The 14221-nt window shown below is 37.6% G+C and overlaps 2 protein-coding genes across 2 annotated transcripts in view; both read left to right on the top strand.

The window, feature by feature from the left end:
- The first annotated feature begins 2006 nt into the window (after nucleotides 1-2006).
- On the top strand, nucleotides 2007-4717 carry TEX12 (testis expressed 12). The gene is made up of 4 exons (XM_003794745.1): nucleotides 2007-2073; nucleotides 3134-3245; nucleotides 3337-3388; nucleotides 4498-4717. Exons 1-4 carry the CDS (start codon nucleotides 2011-2013, stop codon nucleotides 4640-4642), a joined length of 372 nt encoding a protein of 123 aa, XP_003794793.1. The 5' UTR covers nucleotides 2007-2010; the 3' UTR covers nucleotides 4643-4717.
- Nucleotides 4718-6666: 1949 nt separating this feature from the next.
- BCO2 (beta-carotene oxygenase 2) overlaps nucleotides 6667-14221 on the top strand; it is a 62352-nt gene continuing 54797 nt past the window's right edge. The window contains exons 1-2 of the mRNA XM_012808161.2: nucleotides 6667-6869; nucleotides 11533-11737. Coding sequence (XP_012663615.2) covers nucleotides 6782-6869; nucleotides 11533-11737 — 293 coding nt within the window. The 5' untranslated portion in view covers nucleotides 6667-6781. The remainder of the gene's footprint in view (nucleotides 6870-11532; nucleotides 11738-14221) is intronic.

Genomic DNA, 14221 nt, shown 5'->3' on the forward strand with positions numbered 1-14221 from the left:
TTCAGAATGATGTTTCCTTGTCCCGCAAACACATACTGGTAAACGCTGGAAGAAAGGGCCAGGCCGAGCACCATTATTCCACGTCGAAGTGAGACAGCCCCAAGTAACCGGAAGACAGCCACGTGACTCGCGCGCTGCCTGGCGGGAATGCGCACGCACCGCCCCCTCCCGCGGAGTCTGCGCACTGGCGCGCTTGCCGTCTTCTTCCCGCGCTTTCGCTGAGGAGGAAGGTCCGTCGCTGTGAAGCTGGCTGGTTTTGGGGTGCAGCTGACGGTACGAGCGTACGTGAGAATTTGACTGAATGTGAAACGAGGGAGTGAGTGAGGATGAAAGCTTCCTTTCAGGGCTTTTAGTGGGGTGGAAGCCCAGGCAGGGAAGACACGGGGGCGGGAAGGGAGTGGAAAGGTACCTGGCATGGCCCGAGGGCCTGAGGCAGAGGGGAGAGGTGCGCGGTGAGTGGTGAGCGAGGGGCCACACCTTAGAGTGCGCAGGGATTAATGGGTGTTTGTCACGCGAGGAGGACCAGCCTCTCGCAGGCCGGGGTTTGGCTGAGGCTCTATGTTATGACGGGAAAGTTAATTTATTCACAGAAACTGTCTGACGTGATTCTAAGTTATGTGCACGTTCTATTACTTCGGGGAAGGAGAGAAGAGGTGTAAAAGGGAGAGCGAGGAATAGAAGGGGAAGGGAGAAGGGAGAAGCCCGTGCGCCGGGGGCATTTCTGGAACATTCTGCAGCACAGCCGTGCACTCGTGGTATTTCTGAGTCAGCCCCTAAGCGCCGAGTGTGAGGAACCCTGCAGGAATGTAGTCGGACCATGAGGAATTTCCTACACGTCGTCCTCTGTAACTCGTTGCTCTGTTTTTTTATTTATGCATGTTGTAAGTTACTGATCAAACCAATTCATTGCAGTTCTCCAAGTCAGCGTAGTTTCTCAAACAAACAAAAAGCACTAAACGGTCAAAAAACCCAAAATAAATTGATAGTTTAAATGTGGATAGGGATCCTCATCTCTAAGATGGAGGGACTTAGACGTTTCTAGGGTTCAACGTTTAGCCTCCTCAGGAAAATGCCTTCAGAATTGATGGAAAAGTAATTTAAAAGTAAAATTTGATGCTCTATTGAGGTTGGATGGGACAGTGGAAATAATCTCAGACAAGAAGAGTGAGATCTTGGTTCTGGTCTAGCCCAGGCGTACTTGCTTGAACTTGGTCAGTTATATTGGTCCCTGTTTTCTCACTTGTAAGAAAAATGAGAATGAATTGAGGAACCCTACGTTATATTCCAATATTAAGGTTTTGTGAAGATAGAAGAATTTTAACAGAGCTGGTTTTGAAGCAAGGCAGACGTGCTCAGGAGACTAGTTTGGCCAAGTATACGTAGAGGAGTAGTTGAAAATGATGGATGGTAGGTTGACTCCAGGTGACATAGGACTTTGCAGGCTGCCATGGATTTGAACTTAAGTCTGGAGGAATGAATAGTCAAGGAAAGGATTTTCGAGTTAAGGGTGTGTGGTAATCAAAGCTTTAAAAGATTACCTAGGCTCGGTGCCTATAGCTCAACCGGCTAAGGCGCCAGCCACGTACACCTAAGGTGGCGGGTTCGAATCCCCAGCCTGGACCCGCCAAACAACAATGACGGCTGCAACCAAAAAGTAGCCGGGCGTTGTGGTGGGCGCCTGTGGTCCCAGCTACTTGGGAGGCGGAGGCAGGAGACTCGCTTGAGCCCGGGAGTTGGAGGTTGCTATGAGCTGTAATGCCGTGGCACTCTGCCCAGGGGGACAGCTTGAGGCTCTGTCTCGAAAAAAAAAAAAAAAAGGTTACCTAAAGAGCAGTGGGTAGAATAAATTAGAGAAGGGAGAAATTGAGTTTGCATAAGTGACAGATAATGAGAGCCTAAATTAACAGGGGGCAGGTGGGGGAAGGGAAGGATTCAAGAGAACTATAGCATGGAATTTGTTTCTAAATTTGACATTACTCTAAATATTGGCTTTGCTCATGCCTCTAGAATATGATGGCAAACCACCTTGTAAAATCTGATACTAGAAATTGCAAGAGGCCAAGAGAATCTGAGGTAAGCTATATATGCTCCTAGAGCCTTAATCTTTATTCTATTTTACAGATTCTGAAATTTCTTCCATTGTAAAAAGCTCTATTGATAATGGTATTTATTTATTTGTTTATTTATAGACAGAGTCTCACTATGTTGCCCTGGGTAGAGTGCTATGGTGTCACAGCTCACAGCAACCTCAAACTCTTGGGCTTAAGCGATTTTCTTGCCTCAGCCTCCTAAGTAGCTGGGAATACAGGCGCCTACCACAACACCTGGCTATTTTTTTTTTGGTTGTAGTTGTCATTGTTGTTTGGCAGACCTGGGCTGGATTTGAACCCCCAGCTCCCATGTATGTGGCTGGTGCCCTAGCCACAGAGCTATAGGCGCTGAGCCTGATAAATGGAATTTAATATTTTCATATTTTCAGAGTTAGAATTGTCCTCCAATATAGCAGGAACTATGTTGACTCTAGTGGCTTTTTCACTAAGGTGTAGGCCTTAAAAAAACTTAAGAGATTTCTTTTTGGTAGCTTGTGATTTAGAGACAGAACAGAGACCATACCTTTGTAATAGGACTTTACATAATTATTTTGCTATGATAAGTAAGATACCTAGGTACTGTAGTTACTGCTCTTCTTAAAGAAGAGCGCTATTTCTTGTCCTTTACTATTGCCATCACAGTCAATCTTTTGCATATGGGACATGATTTGCTTCCTAAGGATATTACATTATTTTGTAAAATTTTGCAAGCATTTGGCTCTTGTCTAAATCAGTTTTGCTGCATTGCTATGGAAACATCTAATGATATAGGACACATTTCCATCAGGGGATTAAAACCATATTCAAAGTCTAATTTAAAACCAAAACAAAGTTTAGTCTTTTGAGCTAGGTGCTTCTTGGGTCTGTAAGTTTTCTCGATAATAAAATTTCAAATAATTGATTAAGTCATATAATTTCTAGTATGTTTGCTTTCTTTTTGAAAAATGTTTCAATTTGCTTTTTAAAAATAAACCAAATTTTTATGTGTATATGTCCTAAGGAACTCATTGATCATACCTGCTTCTTTTACTTGGTTCTCAAAGCCTCAGATGCTGGATAGCCCACAGCTGTCTTCTGCTGGAAAATCAGATTCATCTGTTTCTGAAAGTTCTGGACTATTTTGTAATGATGAATCACTGGAGAAAGATTTGAATGGTGGTGTATAAAATGCTTATATTTCTATACATCAATTTTATAATGCAGAAGGTTTGTTATATTTCCTAACGTAATGATTTTTCTTGAACAGATATGAGCAAGGAAATTAACCTAATGTTGTCTACATATGCAAAGATCTTAAGGCAAGTACTTATAGTATATTCTCTTGAGTCTTTATGTTAAAAGTTTTCTTCTGGAAGCTCTCTAAAGGGAAATTTAATTCTGTGGCTGCAAAACCTATCCAGTAATTAAAACTTATGAATTTTTTATTCTACCTCAGTTCCTTACAGTAGATTAGTTGGTTATTTTTAGGGAATAACCTTAATTTTTCCACTAAACATCCTTTGTTTTGGTACCGCCAGAGTTAATACTAAAATAAATATATCTTGGTCTCTAATTAAGGGACATGCTTTAAATTTTATATAAACAGCTCTTTGAGAAAAATATTTGGTGAAATTAATGATAATAGAATGATATTAAAGATAAATATTTATTTCAGCTGTGTCTTTGAGTTCCACAACTGTGGATTCAACAAACCATGGATTGAAAATACGTGTTTTGGGGAAACACATACGGTTGTGTCTGTACTGAAGATGTACAGACATTTTTTCTTGTCATTATTCCTTGAACAATATAGCATAACAACTATTTACATAACATTTACAAATCAGATATTATAAATAATCTAGAGATGATTTAAAGTACATGAAAGGATATGTGCAAACCCTTTTAAATATGATTTAAGGTACATGAAAGGTTATGTGCAAATACTATGCAATGTGGTATAAGAGATGTACTTGAATATCCATTGATGTAGCTATGGGTCCTGGAACCAATTCCCCATGAATACTTAGAGATGACTATATTTATATTTTATCTATATATATATTTGAAGGCCAAATTTAAATATTTAATTAGTCTGAGAATATCATGTTTTATAAAGTGCTTTCATAAACTACTACACAGTCATACCTGAATAATGAGTTGTGTGGTTGTAAAAAATAATGTTTATAATTTACTATTAATGTTATAAATGTAATACATAAGGTACACTTTCTACTGTGTCAGGAGACTTTTTGAATAGTCAAAAATATTTGCAGGAATTATTTAACTTTTTCCTGAAGAGTACTAGTAAATTAATGAAAGCAGTTAAAATGAAATAGCTAACAAATATGGTATAATAAAGAACATCATCATGATGGTATGTTTATTTATAACTATTTAGATTAATCTAAAACTTTTTTCCCATCAGTGAGAGAGCAGCAGTAGATGCATCTTACATTGGCGAGATAGACGGACTCTTCAAAGAAGCCAACACTATTGAAAACTTCCTCATACAAAAAAGAGAACTCCTGAGACAGAGGTTTACAGTGATTGCAAACACACTGCACAGATAAAATGTGTACCTAAAATAAGCTTAGAATTTAAACTTACTGTTGTAATGGAAAAATGACATTGAAAGCTCTCTAGTTAACAACAATATACATCTTAAACAGAGAAGGGGAAATTTAAATTTCTTTTCTAGATTTAAAAAGGGGCTCTAAGCTGGACATTAATATGAACTATGTCACTTTTCTTTTGAGGGTCAAATAATTGGCATATTTTTATACATGTAGGAGTTTGAATTATTTAAGTTCTATGGGGATTCTTTTTTTTTCTTCTTAAACTTCCTAGACTTTCTTAAATGTCTAAAAGAGGGCTCTGTTAATTTATAATGTTTAACAATATTGTACTTTTTATTTTAGAATATTTTGTTTAGATAGGAGATTGTTTTGAAGATAGTTTTAAAATGTTTAAAATGAAGAAAGTTTTAAAATGGATAGTAGTTTTATAAAAGAATATTAAAACCTAAAAGGTAGTTTGTCTAGTTTATATAATAAAACAGAACTGTGTACTCTTTATTTTTAATATTAACCATTTCATTATTTTCTTTCTTGGTTATTATATATGACTAATATAAACTCTTGGCCTAAAGTTATTTTTTTAAGTCATAAAAGCAGTAAAATAAAACCCAGAAATTACTAACCAGAACCTTGTGTTATTTGGCTTTTTACATATTAACCACATCAATGTATGCAATTAATGAATTATGTTTAGAAGCCTTAGCAGCAACATGGTATGGGATAAAGATTACTGATCTAAAAGTAAAGAAATTACCTTAAACAATAAGATGACTTTGTTAGGTCACTTCAATCCTTTTAATAATTTAAAAATTGAATTGAGACTAGAAGGTCTGTACTATTTATCCATCTAAAAAAACTTCCTTTTGATATAAAGCATAGCTACCAGTTTCTTGAAAACTATTGATATATATAGATAACTATATAACCTTATGGGATAACTATATTAATCAGACTTTGAAAAATCACAGTACCCATTTTTCAATTATAGATAATTCAGTCGAGACAGACAGACACACATATACAGATGTATATTCCAATATAAGCAAACAAATTTGGACACATTTGCAAATGGTACTATAGGGAATTGGTATTGCTAAGAGAGATAGCATATTTGCCTTGCTACCTACTAAACTGTAAAATAAAATCTCATCATTAAATTTCTGTTTAGAGGAATAAACACCATATGACATGAATGCCCATATGAGAAAGAATAGCAAAACTGAAATAAAATAATATTTAGTGAAAAAAAAACCTGGAAAAAAATTATTGGGTTAATACAGGTTTCCTCCCTTCCCTTTCCTCCTCTACCCTTCCTGTCTCTTTCCTTTCCTTTCTTAGACAGAGTCTCATTCTGTTGCCCTGGGTAGACTACTGTGGCATCATAGCTCATAGCAACCTCAAACTCTTCAGTTTGAGCAGAGCAGTCCTCTTGCCTCAGCTTCTCAAGTAGCTGGAACTACAGGTTTACACCACTATGCCCAGATAGTTTTGCTATTTTTAATAGAGATGGGGTCTTGCTCTTGCTCAGGCTGGTCTGAAACTCCTAAGCTCAAGCAATCCACCAACCTCAGCTTCCCAGAGTGCTAGGATTACATCAGTGAGTCACTGTGCCTGTTGAATTCTCATGAACATTAAAAAAGAAAGAAAAGATAAAGTAGGGTGAAATTAAAGGTAGAGAGAAAGAAGGAAAAGTAAGTTGTTGCCAGATTTTAGAGTCTTTTATTGACAGTGTAAATTTGGACTTTATTCCGTATGTGAACCTTTCATTGGAGAGGAGTGGCATATGAAATTGATCCCATGGATCAAGATCAATGGACTTAACTATGTACATCACGTGAGAACAGATTCACAAAAGCAAATTTTTGGAAAAGAGACCACTATTGGTTATCTAATTAATATTTTGGACAGGTACTTAGAGATAGGCTGTTGGAATACTAGGCATGGAAATGAGACTGAGATTACAAGTGTTTGAAACCCCACCTCTTTCCCCACCCCCCAACACTCCACCCTATTCTGTCAGTGAGCCAGGGACAGCCCTGGAAGTTCTGTGTGTGTTTGTTCACTGCTTAGTGGTACTTAAATCTGCTGCTGAGTGTGAGGATTTGGAGATCTTGGAATCTGCTTAATACAAAAATGTTTTTTCAAATCCTTCTCCATTCTCTTAGCAATTTTTCTGCCATTGCAGTGGGCTTCCTTTTAGTGATAGTGCACCGGCTTCCAGGTAGGAGATTTGTCCCTGCCTCTTCCTTGTTCTCCTCTGTTACCAGTCTGCACTTAAGAGTTCTATGCCTCTTTTCTGAAGATTGCTGGGAGCTTCTGAAGCTTCCTACTCTGCGTGAATGGATACAGGTAGCAATTTTTCAAAGCCAGAAGTTCTTGAAGACAGAATGGCTTAGCTATTGTCTGGGAAACATCTGTTATGTTTGCATATTTTATACAACCTACAAGGACAGGATTCAGGGGTTAGGGATTCTTTTGCATCTGCAATAGGAAGAATATATACTATTCAGAGTTTTCTAAAGTGAAGATCACTGCCATTTACTCTCTTGGTTCTATTTGTATTCTGGGAGATTGCTTTAAAACCTGTTTATTTTATACTTTCTATTATGGCTACTGTTGTTATGTGATTTATTGTTTGAAACTGGCTGATTTATAGCTATCAGAAATCATACTGATAGGCACTATAAATTTTTAAATTATTTCATTTCAATAATTTAGAGTCTGTAGTAGTCAAGGTATTATGTACTGGAGGGAGAGGGGAGACAAAAACCAGACCTTGTTCTCAAGGAGTACTGGTAGCACTCATTTATCGCAAAAGTTACCAAATAAGATGAGTACTCTGCTATATGAGAGCCATAAGCAGATGCTGTGTGAGTTTAGACTGAGATAAATTAATTCTTGCTGTAGAAAATGCGAATTCCATGTTTATGAAGCAAGTGACATGGAAATAGGATCTTGAAGGATGAGTTGGGTTAGTGAATGTCATCTGAAGAAGATGGGAGATGTCCTAGGTGAAGAAAATGGTATGATTATGACTAAGAGAAAAGAATGGAGAGTGGTCCAGTTAGGCTGCAGTGGAAGGCATTTGTGAGAGGCAGAGCTGGACAGGTAGTTTGAGGTGAGACTGTACAGGACCTGTGTCTGGCCAAGCAGTTTAGGATTTGCTTGGTAGACAGTGAGGAACCTTGGGTGAAGGTTTTATGGAGGAACATGTGATACAGTGAGATCTATACTTAGGAAAATTATTTTAGTAGTAGTACTTCCCAATCTTTTCAGATCACAGCATACATAAAAAGTATTCACCAAACATTGAAGTAAATTGGATGGGTTCTGGAGCCCTGGTGAACTACTTAGAGCTACAGGCAAATGGCCTGTGGTATCTGGCCCTTCCAGAGACTAAAAGAGTCAGGGGTTCCACAGTTTGGAAGCTCTGGTATAGAACTAGATAGCTTGATTCTTATCTAGTTTCTCCTTCCATTAGGAGGCTATTAGAAAATCCAGTTAAAGGGCTATAAGGGCTCTTTCTTGCCTTTTCTCCTTCACAAGAGGGACCCACTTCCAACTCTTTTTGGAAGTGCTCTAAACTTTCTCTTTGTTCTTCCTAAATAAAATCTCTCTTTATTGCCCTGGAAAATACTGTAAATTAGGACAGTGAGAAGGACATGACCAATAGGCCAGAGAAGTTGAGGCATCAGTACTGATACGGACAGGGTAAGGCCAGGAAAAAAACTGAGGGAGGCTCTGCCCAGGAGGGAGGGACTGGTAAAAATCTTTACAAAGGATTTACCCTCATCCCCCTTTGCAGACTTTTGAGCTCTAGTAATTTATATGGGTCACCCCATACCATTTTCTTAGCATCCCTTACTTGCCCAATAGTGAGCAAAATTTGACCAGTTAGTGAATGTGAGGGGTAATGGAGAAGTTATATTCAAGGTTCACAGAGATATTGAAGCTAGCTGATATAGTAGGTGGGAAAACTGATGGTGAAGGGGGAGAATAAAGAATTCTGTTTTGACATGTTGAGAGGCACATGCAAGAAGTAACTGGTGAAATTGAGAGACTAGCAGATTACCAAGGAGAGTGCTGAGATTAAAGGTTCAAGATCAGACTTTAGAAACATGTTTATGAGGTAATGAAAGGAAAAGGAACTGATAAATGAAATTAACCTTTGGAAAGTATCTACTGTCATTGGATTTAATTATTATAACAGACATAAGCAGGAAATATCAACTTTCTTTTTTCCCATTTTATTGAAAAATCTGAGGCTCAGAGAGATTAAGTAACTTGCACAAGGTTGTCAGCTAATAAGTAATCAAGCTGATATAAAGTAGAGAAAAGTCAGGGAGCAGGGAAGTTAAAGCAGTGTCTCAGAAGATAAGAATAGAAATGGATTTAAGAAAGTGCTGACAGTATAAAGTTCCATGAAAAGTTTGAAGAACATACATAGATTGCCAGTAGCATGCTACGGAGTGTAGAACATAGGGATATGTAAATGTTTTCTAAGATGGAAAATGCTTTAAATTCCTGTGATCTCTACTCAGAGAAATGCCCAGTCAGGCTGTTTAATTTAGTTCTACTTAAATAAATAAGAAAAATAAAATACTTTATCTCTGGGAATTTATTTTAATTTAGGGGAGAATAAGAGCATATACATAATGTCATTAAAAGCAAAGTAAAATAAATACCTGAGGGTCTCCTTCTCTATCTTTTCAAAGCATTCTCTTTATACCTGTAATACTGTGGTTCCCAAATTTTAGTATGCTTAAGAATACTTGCTTAATACTCTCCAGGTTCTGATTTATTAGGACCGGAGTGGAGTCTAGGAACCTGCATTTTAGAAATATCACCAGGTATTTCTATAGCAAGTAGTCCTCAGACCAGACTTAGAAACAATGTGAAACAAAACACTATAGTGATTTGGTGATCTGTTTGTTTAGTAGGCAGTCAGTTCCTTTATGTCAGGGTTCTACTTTTTATCCGTCAGTACATCCACAAAGTGGAATGAATAAGTAATTCAAAGAAAGAAGATTTTGCATCTTATTGTATTGATGACTACAAGCTATGTAAATAATAATGGCTAGCATTTTTGAGTATTCTGTTCTAAAAGCTTCACATAAAGTAACTCATTTTTTCCTTATAGACTTAGGAGTGTTAAGAATTATTATTATGGGCTCTGCATGGTGGCTCACACACTCTGGGAGGCTGAGGCAGGTGGATTGCCTGAGCTCATGAGTTCATGACCAGCCTGAGCCAGAGTGAGACCTCTTCTCTAAAAATATCTGGGCATTGTGGAGGGTGCCTGTAGTCCCAACTACTTGGGAGGCTGAGGAAAGGGGATTACTTGAGCCTAAGAGTTTGAGGTGGCAGTGAGTTGTGACACCATGGCACTCTACCAAGGGTGACAAAGTTAGACTCTGTCTCAAAAAAAAAAAAAAAAAGGAATTATTATGTCCACCTTGGAAGGGAGGAAGCAGATCACAGGTAGGTTATAAACGTTTGCTTAAAGTTACTTATTTGGGAAGTGTCAGATTTAAAACCAGACTGGAGTAAGGCAGAGGCCCAACTCATACTCTTAAATATTACAGGGAAGTACTGTAGTGTTTGAGCTAGATTTTGAATAATTGATGAAATTTTCTTAGATATTGAGATGGGCATTCAGGATGTAAGGGAATTTTACTTGGAAAATGCAGAAAGAATTAAGTTTGACTGAATTGCTACATGTCATGTAGGAAAGTAGAAGGTCTAATGTGCTCTATGGTTTAAATTTTTGAAAAGTTTGAAAGAAATGGGATATTAATTTGCTAAAAGAAGGAAAATCTCATTTCTTTGAGGCGTAATGTCCCTATGTGTTACCTCATTTCTCTAAGTAAACTTTTATGAAATAAAATAAAGGATTGCATTTCATAGCACCTAATTAATTGTATATTTGACCACCCCACTGCTTTAGGTAATATCGTCTTGTGAACACTCAGTAAGTATGAAATAATAGGGACAATTTTCAGTTCCTCATTCTGCCATAATGACATGTATTTCTTGTGGCTTTGGGCTTCAGATAATTTCAGACTGAGTATCACTGCATAATTTAAGTACATTCATGTATATGCCATTAAAATTAAAGAAATTAAATTTAAGATTTTATTAAATTCATAGGAATGGCTATGAAATCTTTGGAATCGCGTTTTGGTATATATAAAGTACTGACTAATGTCGATGTTGTTATGATGATACAGTGTGGTGGTCATTTCTTATCTCAACAATGAGGTTGCTGGGTGGCGCCTGTGGCTCAGTGAGTAGGGCACCGGGCCCATATACCGAGGGTGGTGAGTTCAAACCCGGCCCCTGCCAAACTGCAACAAAAAAATAGCCAGGTGTTATAGCAGGCACCTGTAGTCCCAGCTACTCGGAAGGCTGAGGCAAGAGAATCACCTAAGCCCAGGAGTTGGAGCTGTGAGCTGTGACACCACGTTACTTGTTACTCTACCAAGGGCGATACAGTGACTCTGTCTCTTAAAAAAAAAAAAATCCCAATGAAGTTGCTTTTAGCACATCTGGGGTTAACATGTTGTTGACTACATGTTGTAAACAGATAAGCATTGTTCAGCTCTGAGAAAAGATTGAAAATAGTAATTAAAGTCCTGTTTGATTCTTAAACAGATTAGTACTGCAAGAAATACAGGAAGGATTGCTGTGGTTTGAAAATGGAGAACAAAAGCTTTGATAGTCTGAGAGTGAGGAAGGAGAGAGAGAATATTTGGAGACTCTTTGGTGTTAGGCTCACATTTTCTTAAGGTATCAATTGATAAGATTATTTTTCATGACAAACAGGCAGGTTTATAGATGATTTGGTAAAGTTTTTTTTTTTGCTTTTGGTTTCCTCCTCACAGTTTTGAAGAAGTTCTTGGGAAAGACTCCTCAGAAAAAAGCCACCTTTGGGCAGCAGCGGAATCTGCCATGTATTGCACCACTGGTGACCACAGTGGAAGAAACCCCACAGGTCATCTCTGCTGAAGTTCAGGGACATTTTCCTGAGTGGCTCAATGGCTATCTACTTCGAATTGGACCTGGGAAATTTGAGTTTGGGAAAGATAAGTAAGCCTTGATTTTTTGAGAAAAATTTCATTTCTCAGCATGGGCAGGTTCTATAGAATATGCATTGATATCTACTTCCACTCTGAAGCTAACCTTGCCATTCTATCCCTTTGATTACAGATGAGAAAACCATAGGCTAGTGGAGAAAAAGACTTTATTCTTTTTTAAAAGTCCTGCTTTTTCTGCTCTTCAGAATATTATAAATTTGAAGCACTCTGTAGGTTTGTGCCAAGAGAGGAGCAGTTCTGTGTAACAATCGAGCTGTTTCACCACAAGTTCCTGAAGGAAGGGCAATGTCTCTTCATACACTCTGTCCCTCATCCTGTACTCCCCAGACACACTGGCCTTTCTCACTTCCTCAAACCAGGCACAGCTAGATTTGCTCAGCATTTTCACAGTAGTTCTCTCACCTATCTTCCCCTATCTTGCCAAGTCTGCTCTTGTCATTCAGATATCAATTCAAATCTCATGTCCTTCGAGCCTTTCCTAATCTTCCAATCTGAAAATCCAGTACAGTTGTCCCTTGGTGTCCATGGGGATTAGTTCCAGGCCCCCCCCAAATACCAAAAACCAAGGATGCTCAAATCCCTTATATACAATGTGACATATTTATATGTGACTTACGGATTCCTCCCAAATACTTTCAACCATCTCTGGATTACTTATAATTTCTAATACAATGCCTACACATCACTTCATTCCTGTCGACTTAGTACTCAGCAAGTTAAGTTTTGCTTTTTAGAACTTTGTGAAACTTTTTCTTCTGAATAGTTTTGATCCATAGTTGAATCCATGGATGTGGAATTTATGGATATGGAGGGCTGACTGTATTTATTGTATTACCTATTTTAATTCTCTACCTAGCATTCCTGATCTCTAGTATTTTTTGTTTGTTTATTTATGTGTTAGGTGTATTCCTGACTAGAATGTAAGTTTCATGAGGGCAGGGACTTTTTCTAATTCATCCAGCATCCTTACTATCTAGAATCTTTCATCTACATAATGCTCCATATATGAATGGAAATAAATGAAAAACCTAGAACCCTTTAGCATATGATTTCTTGGAGCATCTGCTGGGGATATGAGATGATGTGAACAAACTCCTATGGCCAGAAAGGAATCTGCTTTGTTTCAAACATTTTTAAATATTAGAAAAACTTTCTTATAATACAAATTTTACCCATATAATAAAACTTTTTGAAATACAGAAAAGGAAGGTAGACACATCCTCTGTTAGCACTTTGGTATATTTCCTGTCAGTCTTTTCCATTATTTTTATAAATTTCTTTTAATTATAGTCATATTATATGTGTGTTTTTGCCCAGCTTAAAAAACTTCACACTACTATAAACCTTCATACCCTTGTCGCTACAAAGTCTAAATGACCATTATTTTTAATGGCTGGATGATATTCCAGGAATGATTGCTTTTGTAAAAAAATTGTATGATAAAATATACATAACATAAAATTTATCATCTTAACCTTTTTAAGTGTAGACTTTAATGGCATTGAGTACATTTACATCATCGTGCTACTGTCCATTGACAGAACTAATTTTATCTTGCAAAACTGAATCACTCTACCCATTAAACACTAACTCCTGTTCTTCACTTCCTATCCCACTGCCCTGGCAACAACCATTCTACTTTGTATGAATAGAGGGGCAATTGGATTTAACTTTTTCAATTTTCCCCTTCAAACCTCCACATTTCCCCATGTAGGTACTTATTCTCACCTTCTTGGTGTCAGAGGAAGGGGCCCTCTTCTTCTCTTTGAAAACTTTGCTGAGTCATCATCTCTCCCCACTTCCTTTTCTGTTGCTTAAACCACTCCACCCGTTCCTGACTCTAGGCCTAGTTGGAATCAGATCATGCTCCTCCTGTTCCTCTCCAGGTGTTGTTGTAAATAGACCAAGAACCAGGAGCTTGTTCAAGATATCCTTGACTAAGATAGATATATTTAACATTCTAGATGTTCTAATTCGCTGAACGTGTTGCATCTTTCCTTCACTGAATAATAGACTTACATGTATAAAATGATAGTGCTAGAAAGAAATAAAATGCAATGTTTTTTTAGAGTGGAGAGATGGGGGTATATTGTTTGTTTTTCCTAGCAGCTTCAAGAAGTCCTTAGGAAGTTACCTTAGATGCCAGGACTGGGGTGGGGTGGGGAGGAGAAAAGGAGGGTTTAGGAACTAGAGGGAGGATTTGGAGGTAAATTAAAAGAGGATACATGAGCTGCCAGAGACATTCTGCTTTTCCCTATTTTACATGTCTATTTTTCACACAAGTTATAAAAAAAAGCTTATGAAGCAAGGAGAAGAAGAAAGGGAAATATTGGTGGCAAAAACCACTGTTATTAATAGTTCAGTGTAGCCAAACAAAGACTGAGGACAAGTGGTTTGAGGGAAAGGAAAGAGAAGTTTATTAATTTACCAGCAAATGTGGAGGATGTCAGACTCTTTTTTTTTTTTTTTTTTTTTT

Source organism: Otolemur garnettii, unplaced genomic scaffold (genome assembly GCF_000181295.1).
Source record: "Otolemur garnettii isolate 467f Iridium unplaced genomic scaffold, OtoGar3 scaffold00086, whole genome shotgun sequence".
NCBI classification, from domain to species: domain Eukaryota; kingdom Metazoa; phylum Chordata; class Mammalia; order Primates; family Galagidae; genus Otolemur; species Otolemur garnettii.